Here is a 21,889-nt window from a genome sequence, read left to right on the forward strand (position 1 = left end):
ACACAATAGGCACAACTCTGTGAATCGTCGTTCGTATGTGGTAATATCGAACCCCTGTGTTAGTAATCCTCTAAGCTCTTCCTTGAGCTTATTGATCTCGTTTCTGGGACGGTACTGCTCATTCATCAAGTGTTTGAATGCTGACCACGGTAGTGTGTAAGCAGCATCTTGTCCCACTTATTCGAGATAGGTGTTCCACCATATTAACGCAGTACCTATGAAGGTATGCGTGGCGTACTTTACCTTGTCTTCTTCAGCACATTTGCTTATAGTAAACACAGATTCGACCTTCATGGTCCAACATTTCAGTCCGACTGGTCCTTCAGTCCCGTCGAATTCTAGAGGCTTATAGGCAGTGAAAGCCTTGTAGGAGCATCCTACACGGTTTACTGTGGAGTTGACTCCACTGCTAGACCCAGAGTTATTGTTGTTGTTTTGCATCGCAGCCTGAACTGCGGCTATGTTTGCAGCAAGGAATGCACGGAAATCTTCCTCGCTCATATTCAAGTTCTGCCTAGTAGTCGGTGCCATTTCCTTCAAAAATAGCCAAAAGAGTTCGGTTAATCATATAGAATATTTTAGAGTAGTCAATAGTATTTCATAGCATAATATGAACTTATTTATAAAAGCTTTTTTCATATTAGCGTTTTATAATTTTTAATTCGGGTAGTACCTACCCGTTAAGTTCATACTTAATAGCTAATATACAATTCAACTAATACAATAAAGCCATTTTTTTGTGATCTGAAGAACCTCCCCAAAAAAAATCTATACGTAAACCTTCAAGTTTATTAATAATAGACATAGGAGGTTTGAATAAGGAAAAATAGTATAAAGGGATAGAACTTAATACTGACTTTATCAGAGTTAATCTTCCTCCGAATAACATTGTTCTGGCTTTCCAGTCCGATACTCGTTTATGGAATTTATCAATTATAGGAACCCAAATTTGTTGTTTTTTCATGTTTGCACCAATAGAGAGTCCTAAACATGAGAACGGGAAGGATCCCTCTTTGCACTCGAACCATCTAGCAAGAGATTTTAGCTCATTGTTTATTGTGCCGATGCCATAAAAGCAGGTTTTATTTAGATTAACTTTTAAAACCGATAGATCCTCGAAACATTTAATATCTGTAGTTATTATTATTATTATTAATATTAAAATTAACGTTAATTATTAATATATGCGAAATCGCATATGTACACTAGTAATTTTTACGGTAATTATCAAAATAAATTTCAAATAAAGCCATTTTCATCTAGTAATAAAATTTGTGATGAATTACTTGCCGCACAGGTTATGTGGATTTGTTGGATCTTGCCTTGCACACAAAACTTTACTATATATACGTTCAGAGAGTCTGATCAGGAAACAACACAATACATTACGTAAAAAAAAAACCATAGTTAATTAATTTCTCCAAATACGCAAATAACGTCGCAAATTTTGATTTGATCAGAAGATGGCTATTGAAACAACTGAGAAGGTGATGGTAATGGCGAGACACAAAAATAACGGCTTATGCTCCATAAATCTAGATACATGCTTTTCTAGAGTCAACTCTATTTTGATGTCTGAAAATTTGGTAAGTTGTTGTTGATCTTTTCAATTCTCTTAACCACTCGTATCTTTCCGTAAAAGTGTTTATATGTTGTTTAGGGTGAGTTGTAATCCAAAGAAACCAAAGAAAAGGTTGAAATCCAAGGGATCATTTCCAGCTCTTGGATCAAATGAGATCAATGAACAAGATTAACACAGCAAATAACAAAGGAAGGGTAGTATCATCATTTTACGTATTTTAAACAAAAATACATTACAGATCTCAAATTACAGATCGAGATCTGAGAACGATGATGGTGATTGAAACCCTAAACCCTATGAATTGTTCACTCCGATTGCTTTAAAACTTCCGGCGAATTGCGTAATCACATCGTTAGATCACGTAATCTTCATTCACTCGGTCGATTTGCTTGATATTCGTTCACACCGGCGAAGGCTTGATATTCGTTTCACTCCAGCGAATCAAATTGTCTAATCAATTAATCAATGGAAGCAGAATGCGAATCAATGGAGCCAGAAAACGAATCAATTGAACCAGAATACGAGATCAGTGATGAAGAAATCATTAATAACGCTACAGGTATGTAATTTGTTTCGTATTGAATCACATGTGATTGCGTTTTATGATAATACATTACTGTGATTTGAAGTGATTGATGATCAATACATGTGATTGTGTTTATGTTAATACATGTGATTATACATGTGATGAAATAAAACTGATGTAAAATTTTTAGTATTGAATCACATGTGATTGCGTTTTATGATAATACATTATTGTGATTTAAAAGTGATTAACTGTCAATACATGTGATTGCGTTTTATGTTAAAGGCTGAAGGTCAACTCTTATACTTCTTTGAGGCACTCTTATGATCAATAGGTAACCTCACTTATTAGATTTATATTGCCAATTATAGGAGCCAGAGTATGAATTTGAAGCTGTGAAAGAGGAAGCTGATCACCGTCTTAACATCAGCAAGAAAAGTTCACCCACTGCAAGTGAACTTCATATGTACATGAAAGTGAGCACTTTTAACATCTTCAGTTGGCTCTCATTATTTTTCTTCTTATATGTATATTTCTTATTTGGATTAGCAGATTTGATGTTTTATATTTTGAAGCTGTTTGTTAAATGTGAAGTAAACCATACATGTTATTAGGATGCCATTGATATGTAGCTTCTATATAACTGCAGGCACTTCATCACGTTCTTCCAATGAACTACATTACTGTTTCTATACTTCAAAGCATGTTTGGTGAAGAGGCTAATCAAAATATTGTTCGCAAGCTAATCGATAAAATGACAAAAGAAGGATATATTGAATCCACTAACAACTGTAGGCTAGGTAATGCTCATATTGAAATTTTTAGTTCCATAATTAATTCTTCATTTCTGTTTACCATGAACTAGAGTAGATAATTTTGAACGATACACTTATGAAGAGCCCATTTGATCCATTTCCCTTTAGGATTGTGGGAGACCGTTGGGATGACTCGGGTTAACATTTAAATAACATTAAAAATCACATTTGATTTTCTTTTTTTCGATATGAATTAGTGAGAGTAAAATATCAGTGATCATATGTTATTTGTTGAAGTTATACTGAGTAAACATTTAAATCACATGTGATTTTCTAAAAAGCATTAGTGGACAATAATGGAGATTCACATATCTCAAACTATATTTTTTATTTCTTTGCTAAAGTGGACAATAATGGGATTTGAACCACATTTATGCTTCATTCAGATTGAGATCTTTGAAATTGTCATCATTTCATCTAGACCCACATTCATCATTCATCTATATATGATATATTTATCTATCTATGCCTCTATGGTTCTATATTTTTGAGTCTCCATGCAATGTGAGATAATGACTGGATGGGTAGGGTAATATAAAAATTTTGTTCGTGTAATAGGTAGGATCAAAATCTGAGGCCAATGGCATAGCAAAAGCTGGAGCAAAGATGAAGACGATATGAGTGATGAAAAAATTAATGAAGATAAAACTGCTGAAGGTATGTTAATTTTTTTCCTTTTCAATCACATGTGATTGCATTTGATGTTATTTGTAGGAGTTCTGAAATTATATTTTTGTATTTATCACATGTAGTTGATCCATCTCATGATGCCTTTATTTTTTTTTTTTTTTACATATTTAGGTGTTTAGAAACCTAATTTGTGCTCATCATTTATTAGATGTGACACTGATGTGCTGGTTGAACTCATGATTTGGAAATTGTTTGGCTTGTGTTGGATTAATGTCGATAAGCTTGGTAAATGGTCCCACAAGATGTAAAAGAGAAAGCTTCTGGTGATAAGGTACCGGTTGTTGATGTTACTCAGTTTGGTTACTTTAAAGTTTTGTGAAATGGAATGGTTCCACTTTCACAACCAATGGTTGTTAAGGCAAAACTTATTTCAAAAACTACAGAGAAGAAGATTAAGGAGGCTGGTTGTGCTGATTCGCTTACTGCTTAGATTTGGTTTGATGGATACTGTTAGATTATGGCCTTAATGGATGTTGAATTTCACTCTGTTTTATTGAAATCATACATGATGAGTCATTATATTCTCAGTTTGGCTTGCATGATATTTCATATTGCTAGTCCATTATGCTAATTTTGAACCAAATTTGATGGTTTCAATGGTTGTTAATCCGATTTTCTTCTTTAATTGTCATGATTGATATATCTTGGGATTTGGCAGCATGCAATTGCAAATTGTTTGATTTGTTGGCGATTATGTTATGTGATTTGGTTGCATGTAGTTGCAAAAGTTGTTAATGAGAGAAACAGTCTTTATTTTTTTATTATTGTTTCACAGAATGTTAATCAACAGTTGTGTATATGATCTATGGCATTGGATAAGCCAATCACATGTGATCAGATAAGCCAATCACATGTGATTGGTGAGCCGACGGTTGTGTTAATGATTTATGCGATAAGCCAACAGTTTTAGAATCATCTTTGTTATTAAATACTTATAATAATCACATGTTCTTGGCTTATAAATCATATTTGATTGATTGGTAGAATCATATGATTGCCTTTGTTATATAATCACAACAATATTGGCTTTCAAAATCGCATGTGATTAGATTATTTAATCACATGGGTTGGCCTTCACAATCACAAGTGATTGGCTGTCACAATCACCAGTGATTGAATTGCAGAATCACTTGTAGCTGTTTAATAAATTCAATCAACCATAGTACAGAATGTTAATCAAAAGTTGTGTATATGATCTATGGGGTTGGATAAGCCAAGCACATGTGATTAGATAAGACTAAAATCCCAAACTCTAAACCCTAAACTCTAAACCGTTCGTGTAAAAAACTCTTCTAAACCCTAAATCTAAACCCTAAACCCTAAAATCTAAACCCTAAAATCTAAGTCCTAAACCCTAAAATCTAAACCCTAAAACCCTAAATCATTTTGCAGAATCATTAAGTCCCTAAACCCAAAACCATGTGATGGATCTTCACAATCACATGTGATGGGTCTTCACAATCACATGTGATTGACTTACATAATCACAATCACATGTGATTGGCATGCTGAATCACATGTGATTGGAATGTCGAATCACATGTGATTGGCATGCCGAATCACATGTGATTGACTTGCAGAATCACCTGAAGCTGTTAATAATTTCAATCAACCATCAACCATAGTACATAAAAAAATTATTTATATTCACATTTAAACCACTAGCATATCATTTACATGTTACTAACCGTAGAAAAAAATACATATGTTAAACCATTAGCCTATCATGTACCAAAATACATATATATTAAATCATAAGAGATTACTTGAAATAAATACAATCTGGAGTTTTTACAATCACATGTGATTGAATTTATACGACAACTTCTGAGCTGTTTTTCGAGGACAGAGACCGCCGTGACTTTTCATCCTTGACAGGTGGCATCTCTTCATTTGTACTTTTGTTACGAGTATAGTTTGTTAACTGAGAACGTGCTGCAGAATAAGACTTCCTATTGTGTTCCCTCAAGTCAGACAAGTTTGGTACAGATTGCGCAAGACGGTTATTATCGTGTGGTAGCCTCGGTTTCCCAGACCTAGCGGCCAATTTGGTGGATGATCTCGGGGTTGCAACAGCTGTAGTATGTGGTGTCAGATTTTTACCTTGATTGTTCCCCGATGCACCAAACCAGACAAATCTCCATCATTTTGCAGGTGACCAAAATCTAGTGGCTGGAATCAAAGAATGAAACATCATGTTTAAGTCATAATTGAGATATTTCATATACAGAACAAACCTATGATATCAAACTGAAAGCATAACGTGAACAAAAAGAAAATGCATACCTAGCTTACGGGTCTTGTCAGCAAGAACACCAAGATATCGTGTTACCCTATCAAGTTTTGCATTAGAGTACTCCTGGAGATCAATGGCTTCTTGTCTCAATTCTGCATAATCTTATCATGCATGCTGTCAAGTAGTATTATACGTTTGTTGATGTCAAAAGGACATACGACTATACATATTATAAGATACAACCATCTACACAGCATAAAACCCTGTACAACAACTAATGATTTGCTATCACCAATTAGGCATTTGCTACATTATAAAGCTATTTTTATCATCCATTGAATGCATATATTTATGTTGTTTGTTGACTATGTACAAGCATCTAGTGAAGAATGGATATGACTACAAACATATGAGATGACTCACGTATACATAACTTCTCTAAATACCATGTAAATTTTACAAAATTGTTGGCGACTTCGGTAATAAAACTAATTTCTTTGAGTAGAAAAAGTGTTCACACTTCAATTGTGTGACTTTTAGTTAAAGTGACACGCTAACTCGTTAACTCTACGGGAACATAACTTGCAATATACTAAGTAAATCAAGTATCTATCTATATAAAAGATAATGTATCTACACTCAAGCCATCACTTACTACTTAGTATACAGATGAATCTCTCAAAGAGATCAAACAATTCACGCAATGACTCCACTTCGTTAAAGAATCTGCAAGAATCATTTACTCTATTCAATGTTTTGAAACATATCACTTTATCACAACAATCAAAACCTAACCTAATGTATATATTTTAATATAAAAAAGTAACAAAAAAGCAAGAAACATACATGGTGAATTACGAGCTAGACGTCATACGTCATCATATGTCGGAACATGTGGTTTAATCACAAGTGATTGAAAACCATAAAAATTACAATCTGATCACAAAAATTGTATAAATATTACAAGTAATTGAATACAAACACACTTGATTGATTATAAACGAACAGAGATCAATAAAACTAGTTAAAATTACCAGTAAATTTGGCCGGAGCTTGATTTATGGCTGGAGCTTGACTTATGGCCGATGATGCTTTTTTGGTCAGAGAATTGTTAGATTTTGCTATTGTTGATAGATGATGATCGATTATTGTTGATCGTTGATGTTGATTGTTGATAATCGCAGGTTTAATTGGTGTTGATCGAAGGAAAATAGCTAGCGATTGAAACCCTAGAACGCAGTGTGTATTTGTGTGTGAAGAATGGATGGAACGAATGAACTACCAGAGTGTGGGTATACGTTGTATATTTTGTTAGTGGAAGGACGAAAATACCCCTCCGCCCAAAAACATTATATGTTGTAAGTTTTAATCTGAGCCATTGATCAAAGTGAATCCAAGGGATGAGAGTTGTCCCTTCAATCTCAACTTAATAATAGGTTTCAAATGAATATTCTTCTGTTTAGGGTTTCCAAATACTTTTGCGTATGAATGTTTCAACTTCTCGATGTATTGTTTGGATTATACTTTTACGTTTTATTTATCAATTGTAATGTAAATTTGTAAATCTTTTTTAGTAAAGCTATTAACACAAGTAATTAACAGATTTGGAAGTTGTTAATATTTGTAAAAAGTCTACGTTTGCTTGTTTAATCTTCTTGATGTGTGATTATTGTATATTTTTGTGCATTTTAATGTGATTATAAATCAATTGTTATATGAATATGAAAAGTCTTTTCAGTAAAACATATAACCATGACGTTCATTAAGTGTTGATATAACAGAATATGATCAATATTGACTGATGTCCTAACCTTTGATTATTTTTCTATATATAGAGCACAAATTCGGCTAGCATCAAAAATGGCAACGTGGGTTCAAAGTTCAGTCGATGCATACGGTCAGGAAGTCACACAGATGTTGGAGGACGCAGACAAAATGAAGATGAACACAATCAAATCGATGATCTATCTATGCTTCTTGGTAATAAATACAAGTGGCTTCACACAAGTTCTTTCTATGCAATCTTTGATGGTCATGAAGGATCAGAAGCAGCCTCATATGTCAAAGATTACACCATGAAATTATTCCTTGATGAGTCCAATTTACCATAATGAAATGTCCCGTTCTTATTGATTAAAAACGTTCCATATTAATTGATTTCGTTGCGAGGTTTTGACCTCTATATGAGACGTTTTTCAAAGACTGCATTCATTTTTAAAACAAACCGTAACCTTTATTTCATAAATAAAGGTTTAAAAAGCTTTACGTAGATTATCAAATAATGATAATCTAAAATATCCTGTTTACACACGACCATTACATAATGGTTTACAATACAAATATGTTACATCGAAATCAGTTTCTTGAATGCAGTTTTTACACAATATCATACAAACATGGACTCCAAATCTTGTCCTTATTTTAGTATGCAACAGCGGAAGCTCTTAGTATTCACCTGAGAATAAACATGCTTTAAACGTCAACAAAAAAGTTGGTGAGTTATAGGTTTAACCTATATATATCAAATCGTAACAATAGACCACAAGATTTCATATTTCAATACACATCCCATACATAGAGATAAAAATCATTCATATGGTGAACACCTGGTAACCGACATTAACAAGATGCATATATAAGAATATCCCCATCATTCCGGGACACCCTTCGGATATGATATAAATTTCGAAGTACTAAAGCATCCGGTACTTTGGATGGGGTTTGTTAGGCCCAATAGATCTATCTTTAGGATTCGCGTCAATTAGGGTGTTTATTCCCTAATTCTTAGATTACCAGACTTAATAAAAAGGGGCATATTCGATTTCGATAATTCAACCATAGAATGTAGTATCACGTACTTGTGTCTATTTTGTAAATCATTTATAAAACCTGCATGTATTCTCATCCCAAAAATATTAGATTTTAAAAGTGGGACTATAACTCACTTTCACAGATTTTTACTTCGTCGGGAAGTAAGACTTGGCCACTGGTTGATTCACGAACCTTTAACAATATATACATATATATCAAAGTATGTTCAAAATATATTTACAACACTTTTAATATATTTTGATGTTTTAAGTTTATTAAGTCAGCTGTCCTCGTTAGTAACCTACAACTAGTTGTCCACAGTTAGATGTACAGAAATAAATAGATAAATATTATCTTGAATCAATCCACGACCCAGTGTATACGTATCTCAGTATTGATCACAACTCAAACTATATATATTTTGGAATCAACCTCAACCCTGTATAGCTAACTCCAACATTCACATATAGAGTGTCTATGGTTGTTCCGAAATATATATAGATTTGTCGACATCATAGGTCGAAACATTGTATACGTGTCTATGGTATCTCAAGGTTACATAATATACAATACAAGTTGATTAAGTTATGGTTGGAATAGATTTGTTACCAATTTTCACGTAGCTAAAATGAGAAAAATTATCCAATCTTGTTTTACCCATAACTTCTTCATTTTAAATCCGTTTTGAGTGAATCAAATTGCTATGGTTTCATATTGAACTCTATTTTATGAATCTAAACAGAAAAATTATAGGTTTATAGTCAGAAAAATAAGTTACAAGTCGTTTTTGTAAAGGTAGTCATTTCAGTCGAAAGAACGACGTCTAGATGACCATTTTAGAAAACATACTTTCACTTTGAGTTTAACCATAATTTTTGGATATAGTTTCATGTTCATAATAAAAATCATTTTCCCGGAATAACAACTTTTAAATCAAAGTTTATCATAGTTTTTAATTAACTAACCCAAAACAGCCCGCGGTGTTACTACGACGGCGTAAATCCGGTTTTACGGTGTTTTTCGTGTTTACAGGTTTTAAATCATTAAGTTAGCATATCATATAGATATAGAACATGTGTTTAGTTGATTTTAAAAGTCAAGTTAGAAGGATTAACTTTTATTTGCGAACAAGTTTAGAATTAACAAAACTATGTTCTAGTGATTACAAGTTTAAACCTTCGAATAAGATAGCTTTATATGTATGAATTGAAAAATGTTATGAACATCATTACTACCTCAAGTTCCTTGGATAAACCTACTGGAAATGAGAAAAATAGATCTAGCTTCAAAGGATCCTTGGATGGCTTGAAAGTTCTTGAAGCATAATCATGACACGAAAACAATTTCAAGTAAGATTTCCACTCAAAATAAGATTGTTATAGTTATAGAAATTGAATTAAAGTTTGAATATGATTATTACCTTGTATTAGAAAGATAACCTACTGTAAGTAACAAAGGTTTCTTGATCTTGGATGATTACTTGGAATGGATTTAGAAACTTGGAAGTAAACTTGCAATCTTGGAAGTATTCTTGATTTTATGAAACTAGAACTTTTGGAATTTATGAAGAACACTTAGAACTTGAAGATAGAACTTGAGAGAGATCAATTAGATGAAGAAAATTGAAGAATGAAAGTGTTTGTAGGTGTTTTTGGTCGTTGTTGTATGGATTAGATATAAAGGATATGTAATTTTGTTTTCATGTAAATAAGTCATGAATGATTACTCATATTTTTGTAATTTTATGAGATATTTCATGCTAGTCGCCAAATGATGGTTCCCACATGTGTTAGGTGACTCACATGGGCTAATAAGAGCTGATCATTGGAGTGTATATACCAATAGTATATACATCTAAAAGCTGTGTATTGTACGAGTACAAATACGGGTGCATACGAGTAGAATTGTTGATGAAACTGAACGAGGATGTAATTGTAAGCATTTTTGTTAAGTAGAAGTATTTTTATAAGTGCCTTGAAGTATTTCAAAAGTGTATGAATACATATTAAAAAACTACATGTATATACATTTTAACTGAGTCGTTAAGTCATCGTTAGTCGTTACATGTAAATGTTATTTTGAAACCTTTAGGTTAACGATCTTGTTGAATGTTGTTAACCCATTGTTTATTATAACAAATGAGATGTTAAATTGTTATATTATCATGATATTATGATATATAATATATCTTAGTATGATATATATACAGTTAAATGTCGTTACAACGATAATCGTTACATATATGTCTCGTTTCGAAATCATTAAGTTAGTAGTCTTATTTTTACATATGTATTTCATTGTTAATACACTTAATAATATATTTACTTATCATTTAACATAATTAACCAAGTGTATCAATATCTTAATATGATTCATATGTACCTAGTAAGACGTTGTTATAACGATAATCGTTATATATATCGTTTTCGAGTTTCTTAAATTAATAGTCTCATTTTTATGTATATAACTCATTGTTAAAATACCTAATGAGATACATACTTATAATAAAATCATGTTAACTATATATATAACCATATATATGTCATCGTATAGTTTTTACAAGTTTTAACGTTCGTGAATCACCGGTCAACTTGGGTGGTCAATTGTCTATATGAAACCTATTTCAATTAATCAAGTCTTAACAAGTTTGATTGCTTAACATGTTGGAAACACTTAATCATGTAAATAACAATTTCATATAATATATATATAAACATGGAAAAGTTCGGGTCACTACAGTACCTACCCGTTAAATAAATTTCGTCCCGAAATTTTAAGCAGTTGGAGGTGTTGACGTATCTTTTGGAAATAAATGTGGGTATTTCTTCTTCATCTGATCTTCACGCTCCCAGGTGAACTCGGGTCCTCTACGAGCATTCCATCGAACCTTAACAATCGGTATCTTGTTTTGTTTAAGTCTCTTAACCTCACGATCCATTATTTCGACGGGTTCTTCAATGAATTGAAGTTTTTCATTGATTTGGATTTCGTCCAACGGAATAGTGAGATCTTCTTTAGCAATACATTTCTTCAAATTTGAGACGTGGAAAGTGTTATGTACAGCCGCGAGTTGTTGAGGTAGCTCCAGTTGGTAAGCTACTGGTCCGACACGATCTATAATCTTGAATGGTCCAATGTACCTTGGATTTAGTTTCCCCCGTTTACCAAATCGAACAACGCCTTTCCAAGGTGAAACCTTAAGCATGACCATTTCTCCAATTTCAAACTCTATATCTTTTCTTTTACTGTCCGCGTAGCTCTTTTGTCGACTCTGGGCGGTTTTTAATCTTTGTTGAATTTGGATGATTTTCTAAGTAGTTTCTTGTATTATCTCTGGACCCGTAATCTGTCTATCCCCCACTTCACTCCAACAAATCGGAGACATGCACTTTCTACCATAAAGTGCTTCAAACGGCGCCATCTCAATGCTTGAATGGTAGCTGTTGTTGTAGGAAAATTCTGCTAACGGTAGATGTCGATCCCAACTGTTTCCGAAATCAATAACACAAGCTCGTAGCATGTCTTCAAGTATTTGTATCGTCCTTTTGCTCTGCCCATCAGTTTGTGGATGATAGGCAGTACTCATGTCTAGACGAGTTCCCAATGCTTCCTGTAATGTCTGCCAAAATCTTGAAATAAATCTGCCATCCCTATCAGAGATAATAGAGATTGGTATTCCATGTCTGGAGACGACTTCCTTCAAATACAGTCGTGCTAACTTCTCCATCTTGTCATCTTCTCTTATTGGCAGGAAGTGTGCTGACTTGGTGAGATGATCAACTATTACCCAAATAGTATCATAACCACTTGCAGTCCTTGGCAATTTAGTAATCAAATCCATGGTAATGTTTTCACATTTCCATTCTGGGATTTCAGGTTGTTGAAGTAGACCTGATGGTTTCTGATGTTCAGCTTTGACCTTAGAATACGTCAAACATTCTCCTACATATTTAGCAATATCGGCTTTCATACCTAGCCACCAAAAATGTTTCTTAAGATCCTTGTACATCTTCCCCGTTCCAGGATGTATTGAGTATCTGGTTTTATGAGTTTCTCTAAGTACCATTTCTCTCATATCTCCAAATTTTGGTACCTAAATTCTTTCAGCCCTATACCGGGTTCCGTCTTCCCGAATATTAAGATGCTTCTCCGATCCTTTGGGTATTTCATCCTTTAAATTTACCTCTTTTAAAACTCCTTGTTGCGCCTCCTTTATTTGAGTAGTAAGGTTAGTGTGAATTATTATATTCATAGATTTTACTCGAATGGGTTCTCTGTCCTTTCTGCTCAAGGCGTCGGCTACCACATTTGCCTTCCCCGGGTGGTAACGAATCTCAAAGTCATAATCATTCAACAATTCAATCCATCTACGCTGCCTCATATTCAGTTGTTTCTGATTAAATATGTGTTGAAGACTTTTGTGGTCGGTATATATAATACTTTTGACCCCATATAAGTAGTGCCTCCAAGTCTTTAATGCAAAAACAACCGCGCCTAATTCCAAATCATGCGTCGTATAATTTTGCTCGTGAATCTTCAATTGTCTAGACGCATAAGCAATCACCTTCGTCCGTTGCATTAATACACAACCGAGACCTTGCTTTGATGCGTCACAATAAATCACAAAATCATCATTCCCTTCAGGCAATGACAATATAGGTGCCGTAGTTAGCTTTTTCTTCAATAATTGAAACGCCTTCTCTTGTTCATCCTTCTATTCAAATTTCTTCCCTTTATGCGTTAATGCAGTCAAGGGTTTTGCTATTTTGGAGAAATCTTGGATGAATCTTCTGTAGTAACCAGCCAATCCTAAAAATTGACGTATATGCTTCGGAGTTTTTGGGGTTTCCCACTTTTCAACGGTTTCGATCTTTGCCGGGTCCACCTGGATACCTTCTTTGTTCACTATGTGACCGAGGAATTGAACTTCTTCCAACCAAAATGCACACTTTGAAAACTTAGCATACAGTTTTTCTTTCCTCAATACTTCTAGCACTTTTCTCAAATGTTCTTTGTGCTCTTGATCATTCTTTGAGTAAATAAGTATGTCATCGATGAAAACAATAACAAACTTGTCAAGATATGGCCCACACACTCAGTTCATAAGGTCCATGAACACAGCTGGTGCATTAGTTAAACCAAACGGCATGACCATAAACTCGTAATGACCGTAACGTGTTCTGAAAGCAGTCTTTGGAATATCATCTTCTTTCACCCGCATTTGATGATACCCGGAACGTAAGTCAATCTTTGAATAAACAGACGAGCCTTTTAGTTGATCAAATAAGTCGTCGATTCTTGGTAGTGGGTAGTGGTTCTTAATGGTAAGTTTGTTCAACTCTCGGTAGTCGATACACAACCTGAATGTACCATCTTTCTTCTTGACAAACAAAACAGGAGCTCCCCACGGTGATGTGCTTGGTCGAATGAAACCACGCTCTAAAAGTTCTTGTAATTGGCTTTGCAGTTCTTTCATCTCGCTGGGTGCTAGTCTGTAAGGAGCACGAGCTATTGGTGCAGCTCCTGGTACAAGATCTATTTGAAATTCAACGGATCGATGTGGGGGTAATCCCGGTAATTCTTTCGGAAATACGTCGGGAAATTCTTTTGCGACGGGAACATCATTGATGCTCTTTTCTTCAGTTTGTACTTTCTCGACGTGCGCTAGAACAGTATAGCAACCTTTTCTTATTAGTTTTTGTGCCTTCAGGTTACTAATAAGATTTAACTTTGCATTGCTCTTTTCTCCGTACACCATTAAGGGTTTTCCTTTTTCTCTTATAATGCGAATTGCATTTTTGTAACAAACGATCTCTGCTTTCACTTCTCTCAATCAGTCCATACCGATTATCACATCAAAACTCCCTAACTCTACTGGTATCAAGTCAATCTTAAATGTTTCGCTAACCAGTTTAATTTCTCGATTCCGACATATATTATCTGCTGAAATTAATTTACCATTTGCTAATTCGAGTAAAAATTTACTATCCAAAGGCATCAATGGGTAACTTAATTTAGCACAAAAATCTCTACTCATATAGCTTCTATCCGCACATCAAATAAAACGTAAGCAGATTTATTGTCAATAAGAAACGTACCCGTAACAAGCTTCGGGTCTTCCTGTGCCTCTGCCGCATTAATATTGAAAACTCTTCCGCGGCCTTGTCCATTCGTGTTCTCCTGGTTCGGGCAATTTCTAATAATGTGGCCCGGTTTTCCACATTTATAACAAACTACATTGGCATAACTTGCTCCGACACTACTTGCTCCGCCATTACTCGTTCCGACACCATTTGTTCCTTTCATTTTGTTAACCCCTGGTCCGTAGACCTCACACTTCGCTGCGCTATGACCATTTCTTTTACACTTGTTGCAAAATTTGGTGCAGAACCCCGAGTGATACTTTTCACACCTTTGGCTTAGCTGCTTCTGATTGTTGTTGTTGTTGTGGTTATTATTGTTGTTGGGATGATTATTGTAGTTGCGATTGTTGTTGTTGTTGTTGTTGTTGTTGTTGTTGTTGGGCCGTTTGTTGTAGTTGCGATTGATGTTGCGATTGTTGGGATAGTTGTTGCAATTATTGTTGTAATTGCTGTTGTTGTTGTATTGGTGATTCTTATCACCGTTTTCCTCCCACTTTCTTTTAACTTGCTTCACATTGGCCTCTTCATCCGTCTGTTCTTTAATTCTTTCCTCAATCTGGTTCACTTGTTTGTGAGCCATTCTACATGCCTGTTGTATGGAGACGGGCTCGTGTGAACTTATATCTTCTTGGATTCTTTCCGGTAATCCTTTCACAAACGCGTCGATCTTCTCTTCCTCATCTTGAACGCTCCCAGACATAATAGGTACAATTCTGTGAATCGTCTTTCGTACGTGGTAATATCAAATCCTTGGGTTCGTAACCCTCTAAGTTCTGTCTTGAGCTTATTGACCTCGGTTCTGGGACGGTACTTCTCGTTCATCAAGTGCTTGAATGCTGACCACGGTAGTGCGTACGCATCATCTTGTCCCACTTGCTCTAGATAGGTATTCCACCATGTTAACGTAGAACCTGTGAAGGTATGCGTAGCGTACTTCACTTTGTCCTCTTCAGTACACTTACTTATGGCAAACACCGATTCGACCTTCTCGGTCCACCGTTTCAATCTGATCGGTCCTTCGGTTCCATCAAATTCCAAAGGTTTGCAGGCAGTGAATTCTTTGTAGGTGCATCCTACACGATTTCCTGTACTGCTAGATCCAAGGTTATTGTTGGTATGTAGCGCAGCCTGTACTGCGGCTATGTTTGAAGCTAGAAAAGTACGGAATTCCTCTTCATTCATATTCACGGTGTGTCGAGTAGTCGGTGCCATTTCCTTCAAAATAGTCAAATGGAACAAGTTAATCATACAGAATATTAAGAGTAGTTAATAGTATTTCGTAGCATAATATGAACTCATTTATAAAAGCTTTTTCTTCATATTAGCGTTTTATAAGTTTAAATTCGGGTAGTACCTACCCGTTAAGTTCATACTTAGTAGCTAATATACAATTCAACTACTACAATTCTATATGAAAAACTGATTATAATAATATTTCGCGTTCAAACTTTTATACAATATTTTACAAACTTACAATACCGCTTATTTTACATAAAACATGAAATATAGCACACAATAACTTTGATACAAGATAGTTGTGAAGATAATTCTAGCTAGTACACAAGTCGTTCAGCAACGGCAATAAAGACACGTAATTCATACGTCCAGAAACAAGTCATGCATTCTGGTTTTACTAGGACTACTTCCCATCCTTGGTCTTGTGGAACATAACCGTTATGGCAGTTGATAAGACAGCGTGTTGTAACGTCGTCAAAGGGACGAGGGTTACGTAATGACCAACAGTCTCGTAATAACCTAAAAACCTCATTTCTTACCCCAATTACCGACTTCGTCACTTGTGGGAACGTTTTGTTTAATAGCTGTAGCCCGATGTTCTTTTTCTCACTTTGGTGAGAAGCGAACATTACTAACCCGTAAGCATAGCATGCTTCTTTATGTTGCATTTTAGCCGCTTTTTCTAAATCATGAAGTCCTATATTCGGATACATTGAGTCAAAATAGTTTCTTAACCCGTTGCGTAAAATAGCATTTGGGTTTCCCGCAATATATGCGTCAAAGTAAACAAATCGTAACTTATGGGTTTCCTAATGTGATATCCCCCATCTTTCAAACGAAAGTCTCTTATAAACCAAGACATTCTTGGAACGTTCTTCGAATGTCTTACAAACTGATTTCGCCGTAAATAGTTGTGCCAAAGAATTCTGACCGACTCTAGACAAGATTTCATCAATCATGTCTCCGGGTAGGTCTCTTAAAATATTGGGTTGTCTATCCATTTTGTGTTTTTATACTGTAAAATAGACAAGAGTTAGATTCATAAAAAAAATACTTATTAATACAAGCAATTTTTACATATATCATAAAGCATAAGCACACTATATTACATATATTACACCACAAGAATACAACTATCTTATTCCGACTCGATCATTTTTTATTCTTCTGTTTTGGTTCGTTTTGCCAAGTTTCTAGGGATATATGATGTTCCCCTAATACGAGCTGTCATTTTCCACAACGGTTTAGAAAAACCTGGTGGTTTAGAGGTTCTCGGGTCATTGTTACAACTTAAGGGCTTCGGGGGTTGACGATACATATAAAGTTCATCGGGGTTGGAATTAGATTTCTATATTTTTATGCCCTTTCCCTTATTATTTTCTTTTGCCTTTTTAAATTCAGTTGGGGTAATTTCTATAACATCATCGGAATTCTCGTCGGAATCCGATTCATCGGAGAATTGGTAATCCTCCCAATATTTTGCTTCCTTGGCGGAAACACCATTGACCATAATTAACCTTGGTCGGTTGGTTGAGGATTTTCTTTTACTTAACCGTTTTATTATTTCCCCCACCGGTTCTATTTCCTCCTCCGGTTCCTCCTCTTCTGGTTCTGATTCTTCTTCCGGTTCTGATTCTTCTTCCGGTTCTTCTTCGGGAACTTGTGAATCAGTCCAATATATATTCGACTCTTCATTATTATTAGGTGAGTCAATGGGATTTGTGCTAGAGGTAGACATCTATCACACAATATCAAACATGTTAAGAGATTAATATATCACATAATATATACATGTTAATAATATATAGTTTCCAACAAAAATGTTAAGCAATCATTTTTAAAGAAAACACGGTCGAAGTCCAGACTCACTAATGCATCCTAACAAACTCGATAAGACACACTAATGCAAATTTTCTGGTTCTCTAAGACCAACGCTCAGATACCAACTGAAATGTCCCGTTCTTATTGATTAAAAACGTTCCATATTAATTGATTTCGTTGCGAGGTTTTGACCTCTATATGAGACGTTTTTCAAAGACTGCATTCATTTTTAAAACAAACCATAACCTTTATTTCATAAATAAAGGTTTAAAAAGCTTTACGTAGATTATCAAATAATGATAATCTAAAATATCCTGTTTACACACGACCATTACATAATGGTTTACAATACAAATATGTTACATCGAAATCAGTTTCTTGAATGCAGTTTTTACACAAGATGGTGAACACCTGGTAACCGACATTAACAAGATGCATATATAAGAATATCCCCATCATTCCGGGACACCCTTCGGATATGATATAAATTTCGAAGTACTAAAGCATCCGGTACTTTGAATTGGGTTTGTTAGGCCCAATAGATCTATCTTTAGGATTCACGTCAATTAGGGTGTTTGTTCCCTAATTCTTAGATTACCAGACTTAATAAAAAGGGGCATATTCGATTTCGATAATTCAACCATAGAATGTAGTATCACGTACTTGTGTCTATTTTGTAAATCATTTATAAAACCTGCATGTATTCTCATCCCAAAAATATTAGATTTTAAAAGTGGAACTATAACTCACTTTCACAGATTTTTACTTCGTCGGGAAGTAAGACTTGGCCACTGGTTGATTCACGAACCTTTAACAATATATACATATATATCAAAGTATGTTCAAAATATATTTACAACACTTTTAATATATTTTGATGTTTTAAGTTTATTAAGTCAGCTGTCCTCGTTAGTAACCTACAACTAGTTGTCCACAGTTAGATGTACAGAAATAAATAGATAAATATTATCTTGAATCAATCCACGACCCAGTGTATACGTATCTCAGTATTGATCACAACTCAAACTATATATATTTTGGAATCAACCTCAACCCTGTATAGCTAACTCCAACATTCACATATAGAGTGTCTATGGTTGTTCCGAAATATATATAGATGTGTCGACATGATAGGTCGAAACATTGTATACGTGTCTATGGTATCTCAAGATTACATAATATACAATACAAGTTGATTAAGTTATGGTTGGAATAGATTTGTTACCAATTTTCACGTAGCTAAAATGAGAAAAATTATCCAATCTTGTTTTACCCATAACTTCTTCATTTTAAATCCGTTTTGAGTGAATCAAATTGCTATAATTTCATATTGAACTCTATTTTATGAATCTAAACAGAAAAATTATAGGTTTATAGTCGTAAAAATAAGTTACAAGTCGTTTTTGTAAAGGTAGTCATTTCAGTCGAAAGAACGACGTCTAGATGACCATTTTAGAAAACATACTTTCACTTTGAGTTTAACCATAATTTTTGGATATAGTTTCATGTTCATAATAAAAATCATTTTCCCGGAATAACAACTTTTAAATCAAAGTTTATCATAGTTTTTAATTAACTAACCCAAAACAGCCCGCGGTGTTACTACGACGGCGTAAATCCGGTTTTACGGTGTTTTTCGTGTTTTCAGGTTTTAAATCATTAAGTTAGCATATCATATAGATATATAACATGTGTTTAGTTGATTTTAAAAGTCAAGTTAGAAGGATTAACTTTTATTTGCGAACAAGTTTAGAATTAACTAAACTATGTTCTAGTGATTGCAAGTTTAAACCTTCGAATAAGATAGCTTTATATGTATGAATCGAATGATGTTATGAACATCATTACTACCTCAAGTTCCTTGGATAAACCTACTGGAAATGAGAAAAATAGATCTAGCTTCAAAGGATCCTTGGATGGCTTGAAAGTTCTTGAAGCAGAATCATGACACGAAAACAATTTCAAGTAAGATTTCCACTCGAAATAAGATTGTTATAGTTATAGAAATTGAATTAAAGTTTTAATATGATTATTACCTTGTATTAGAAAGATAACCTACTGTAAGTAACAAAGGTTTCTTGATCTTGGATGATTACTTGGAATGGATTTAGAAACTTGGAAGTAAACATGCAATCTTGGAAGTATTCTTGATTTTATGAAACTAGAACTTTTGGAATTTATGAAGAACACTTAGAACTTGAAGATAGAACTTGAGAGAGATCAATTAGATGAAGAAAATTGAAGAATGAAAGTGTTTATAGGTGTTTTTGGTCGTTGGTGTATGGATTAGATATAAAGGATATGTAATTTTGTTTTCATGTAAATAAGTCATGAATGATTACTCATATTTTTTTTATTTTATGAGATATTTCATGCTAGTTGCCAAATGATGGTTCCTACATGTGTTAGGTGACTCACATGGGCTACTAAGAGCTGATCATTGGAGTGTATATACCAATAGTACATACATCTAAAAGCTGTGTATTGTACGAGTACAAATACGGGTGCATACGAGTAGAATTGTTGATGAAACTAAACGAGGATGTAATTGTAAGCATTTTTGTTAAGTAGAAGTATTTTGATAAGTGTCTTGAAGTCTTTCAAAAGTGTATGAATACATATTAAAACACTACATGTATATACATTTTAACTGAGTCGTTAAGTCATCGTTAGTCGTTACATGTAAATGTTGTTTTGAAACCTTTAGGTTAACGATCTTGTTGAATGTTGTTAACCCATTGTTTATTATAACAAATGAGATGTTAAATTGTTATATTATCATGATATTATGATATATAATATATCTTAGTATGATATATATACAGTTAAATGTCGTTACAACGATAATCGTTACATATATGTCTCGTTTCGAAATCCTTAAGTTAGTAGTCTTATTTTTACATATGTATTTCATTGTTAATACACTTAATAATATATTTACTTATCATTTAACATAATTAACCAAGTGTATCAATATCTTAATATGATTCATATGTACCTAGTAAGACGTTGTTATAACGATAATCGTTATATATATCGTTTTCGAGTTTCTTAAATTAATAGTCTCATTTTTATGTATATAACTCATTGTTAAAATACCTAATGAGATACATACTTATAATAAAATCATGTTAACTATATATATAACCATATATATGTCATCGTATAGTTTTTACAAGTTTTAACGTTCGTGAATCACCGGTCAACTTGGGTGGTCAATTGTCTATATGAAACCTATTTCAATTAATCAAGTCTTAACAAGTTTGATTGCTTAACATGTTGGAAACACATAATCATGTAAATAACAATTTCATATAATATATATATAAACATGGAAAAGTTCGGGTCACTACACACAAGCAGATCTAGTAGACGACACGTTATAAAAAGAATTACAGGATTATCATCGCAAAGCATTTTTACAAGCTGACAAAGCTCTGGCTGACGATCGCAGTATCAGCGATTATTGTGGGACTACAGCTTTAAGCTTTTTAATACTCGACAAAAGATATCTAATATTAGCAAACGCTGGTGACTCTCGTGCGGTTGTTTCTAGAAAAGGTGTTGCGATTCAAATGTCTAATGACCATAGACCGTCTTATTTACAAGAAAAGGAAAGAGTGGAGAAACTAGGCGGTTACTTTGAAGACGGATACTTAAATGGTGAACTTGGTGTAACACGCGCGCTTGGAGATTGGTATATGAAGTCACCAAATGGTTTAGGCTCGGTTTTGATTGCTGAACCGGAGATGAGACATATGGAGTTGAGTGAAGACGATGAGTTTATGATAATTGGATGTGACGGGATTTGGGTTGTGATGTCGAATGAAGAAGCTGTGCAGATTGTACGACGTGGATTATTGAAGAATAATGACCCTCAACAGTGTGTTATGGAGATCATAAATGAAGCGTTGGGACATCATGCGATTGATAATCTCACTGCGATTGTTGTTTGCTTTACTTCGCACATTGAGCCGCCTAAGGCTTGGCGCCCAAAATTTAGACGCGCCCTATAGTAGTTCTAAAGAA

The 21,889-nt window shown here is 34.2% G+C and overlaps 1 protein-coding gene and 1 pseudogene across 2 annotated transcripts; both read left to right on the top strand.

The window, feature by feature from the left end:
• The first annotated feature begins 1,669 nt into the window (after positions 1–1,669).
• On the top strand, positions 1,670–4,126 carry LOC139891838 (meiosis-specific protein ASY1-like). Of its 2 annotated transcripts, XR_011773849.1 has the most exons (6): positions 1,670–2,141; positions 2,480–2,584; positions 2,758–2,908; positions 3,486–3,580; positions 3,762–3,884; positions 3,997–4,126. XR_011773849.1 is itself a non-coding variant. In XM_071874848.1 (5 exons), exons 1-4 carry the CDS (start codon positions 2,115–2,117, stop codon positions 3,542–3,544), a joined length of 342 nt encoding a protein of 113 aa, XP_071730949.1. In that variant the 5' UTR covers positions 1,670–2,114; the 3' UTR covers positions 3,545–3,580; positions 3,762–3,968. The 2 variants fall into 2 exon arrangements, 1 of the variants encoding a protein (XP_071730949.1); XM_071874848.1 differs by lacking the exon at positions 3,997–4,126 and having other exon boundaries at positions 3,762–3,968.
• Positions 4,127–6,927: 2,801 nt separating this feature from the next.
• On the top strand, positions 6,928–21,876 carry LOC139888755 (probable protein phosphatase 2C 47; annotated as a pseudogene).
• Positions 21,877–21,889: the final 13 nt, after the last annotated feature.

This window comes from Rutidosis leptorrhynchoides, chromosome 2, assembly GCF_046630445.1.
Source record: "Rutidosis leptorrhynchoides isolate AG116_Rl617_1_P2 chromosome 2, CSIRO_AGI_Rlap_v1, whole genome shotgun sequence".
NCBI classification, from domain to species: Eukaryota; Viridiplantae; Streptophyta; class Magnoliopsida; order Asterales; family Asteraceae; genus Rutidosis; species Rutidosis leptorrhynchoides.